The sequence below is a fragment of the Panthera pardus genome, unplaced genomic scaffold (assembly GCF_024362965.1).
Source record: "Panthera pardus isolate Hobbes unplaced genomic scaffold, ASM2436296v1 HiC_scaffold_27, whole genome shotgun sequence".
Taxonomy (NCBI): Eukaryota; Metazoa; Chordata; class Mammalia; order Carnivora; family Felidae; genus Panthera; species Panthera pardus.
The window spans coordinates 93,067,405-93,068,921 of NW_026526843.1; the positions used below are offsets into that span (position 1 = coordinate 93,067,405).

The 1,517-nt window shown below is 61.6% G+C and overlaps 1 protein-coding gene across 1 annotated transcript; it reads right to left on the reverse strand.

The window, feature by feature from the left end:
* Window positions 1–754: 754 nt before the first annotated feature.
* On the reverse strand, window positions 755–1,236 carry LOC109247998 (histone H2A-Bbd type 1-like). The gene has a single exon (XM_019417264.2). It carries the CDS (start codon window positions 1,125–1,127, stop codon window positions 774–776), a length of 354 nt encoding a protein of 117 aa, XP_019272809.1. The 5' UTR covers window positions 1,128–1,236; the 3' UTR covers window positions 755–773.
* Window positions 1,237–1,517: the final 281 nt, after the last annotated feature.

The window sequence follows — 1,517 nt, forward strand, 5'->3', positions numbered from 1 at the left end:
TGTCTTAGGCCAGATGCTACCTTTCATAGTACTATACGGTTGACCAGTGTCCGCGAGAGAGGGCAGAAGGATATACTCCACAGAGTACCGCAGCACTAGCTAATAATCCCTACCTCGAGCCCTTTTTCGGAATGAGGCGGGGTATAAGGCCATCAAATCAACCTGAGCAGAGTTCCTTCTACGTGTACCTCTTCATGGTTTCCCCGTCGCTCCTCAATCTTCATGCGAAGCCCTGGCCCGTTAAGTGCGTGTCGGCTGCTATGCCACCCTCCCCACCCACCCCCACTGCCATCACCTCCTGACTTCCACATGGTCTCCGGTCAGGAATAAGGCCTGTGGCACCTCAGTCGTGGTCTTCAGCCCCCACCCTCCTGGGCATTCAACATGCCTGGGAGAGCCACCCCCACCCCGCCAGCCTCCTGGCCTCACAAGCCTGGACTGGCTCAGCGCCAGTGAGGAAGTCTCTTCCCCCTGACCCGCTACTCCCTCAGGGCCGCTTCCTGCACTGTCCCCAGCGAAACCGCTCCCCGAAATGCCCGAGTCCAGCATCCCACACTGACCGCCCATCCACCCTCCACCTCCCGTGGGAGGTCTCCTCCCGGATGTCTGACAGACACCTCCAGCTACCTCCGAATGACAGAAACAGACACCGGTCAGAGGCACGGCCCTGGAGTTAACTCCTTTAATGTCACGTGCAGACACAAGGCCAGGCCTCCCTCATCTGTGGGCGGCTTCGGGGTCCGGACGAGGGGGCCGGCTCGGGGACGCGGGCATCACCACTTCCGAACTCGGGGCAGCCCATCCACCCGAGGGGAGGTGGTGTTCTCGAGGAGACCCCTGAGGTGCTGGTTGCTGCCCAGGGCTCGCTGCACGTGCTCCGGGGTGATGCGCATCTTGTGGCTGTCCAGAGCCTCCTTGCCCGCCAGCTCCAGGATGTTGGCCGTCAGGTACTCGAGAACGGCGGTCAGGAAGACCGGGGTGGACGCGCTCAGGCGCGGGGCGTAGCGACCCTCTCGCAGGAGACGCTCCACGCGGCTGACCGGGAATTGCAGCTCGGCTCTCCTGGAGCGGGACACCGCGTGCCTCCTCCGTCTGCGACGGTGCCGGCGGCGGTGCCTCCCAGACATGCCTCGTGCTGGGTTGGAACCCGATCGGCCCGGCCTGACCGTCCCGCTGGCCCGAGGGTGGCAGGATGCCGGCGCCGACTCCTACCAAGTGTGCCCCTCACTGGTCAGGGAGCTGCTTATATGACACCTCCGACATTATGATGTCACTGGTGTCGCTGATGTCACTGTGCCCTGCTCAGGACTGGCCTGGAAACATCCATGACAGAAACCTGGTCTCCCTGTTGACTGCACTGGACCCTCTTTACGAGGGAACTCTTTCTCCTGGCACTCAACAGTCCAGTACAAACAAGAACAGAAACGTTTCCACTGACACAGTGCTCTGTCTTGAGGACACTCCCCTCCAGGTTACCTGGTCCTGGCCTTCCATGGTCTTTGAGCTCTTTGACAGCC

Bases quoted from the DNA above. Each gene is read 5' to 3' on its own strand.
- LOC109247998 (XM_019417264.2), bottom strand. From the start codon at position 1,127: ATGTCTGGGAGGCACCGCCGCCGGCACCGTCGCAGACGGAGGAGGCAC.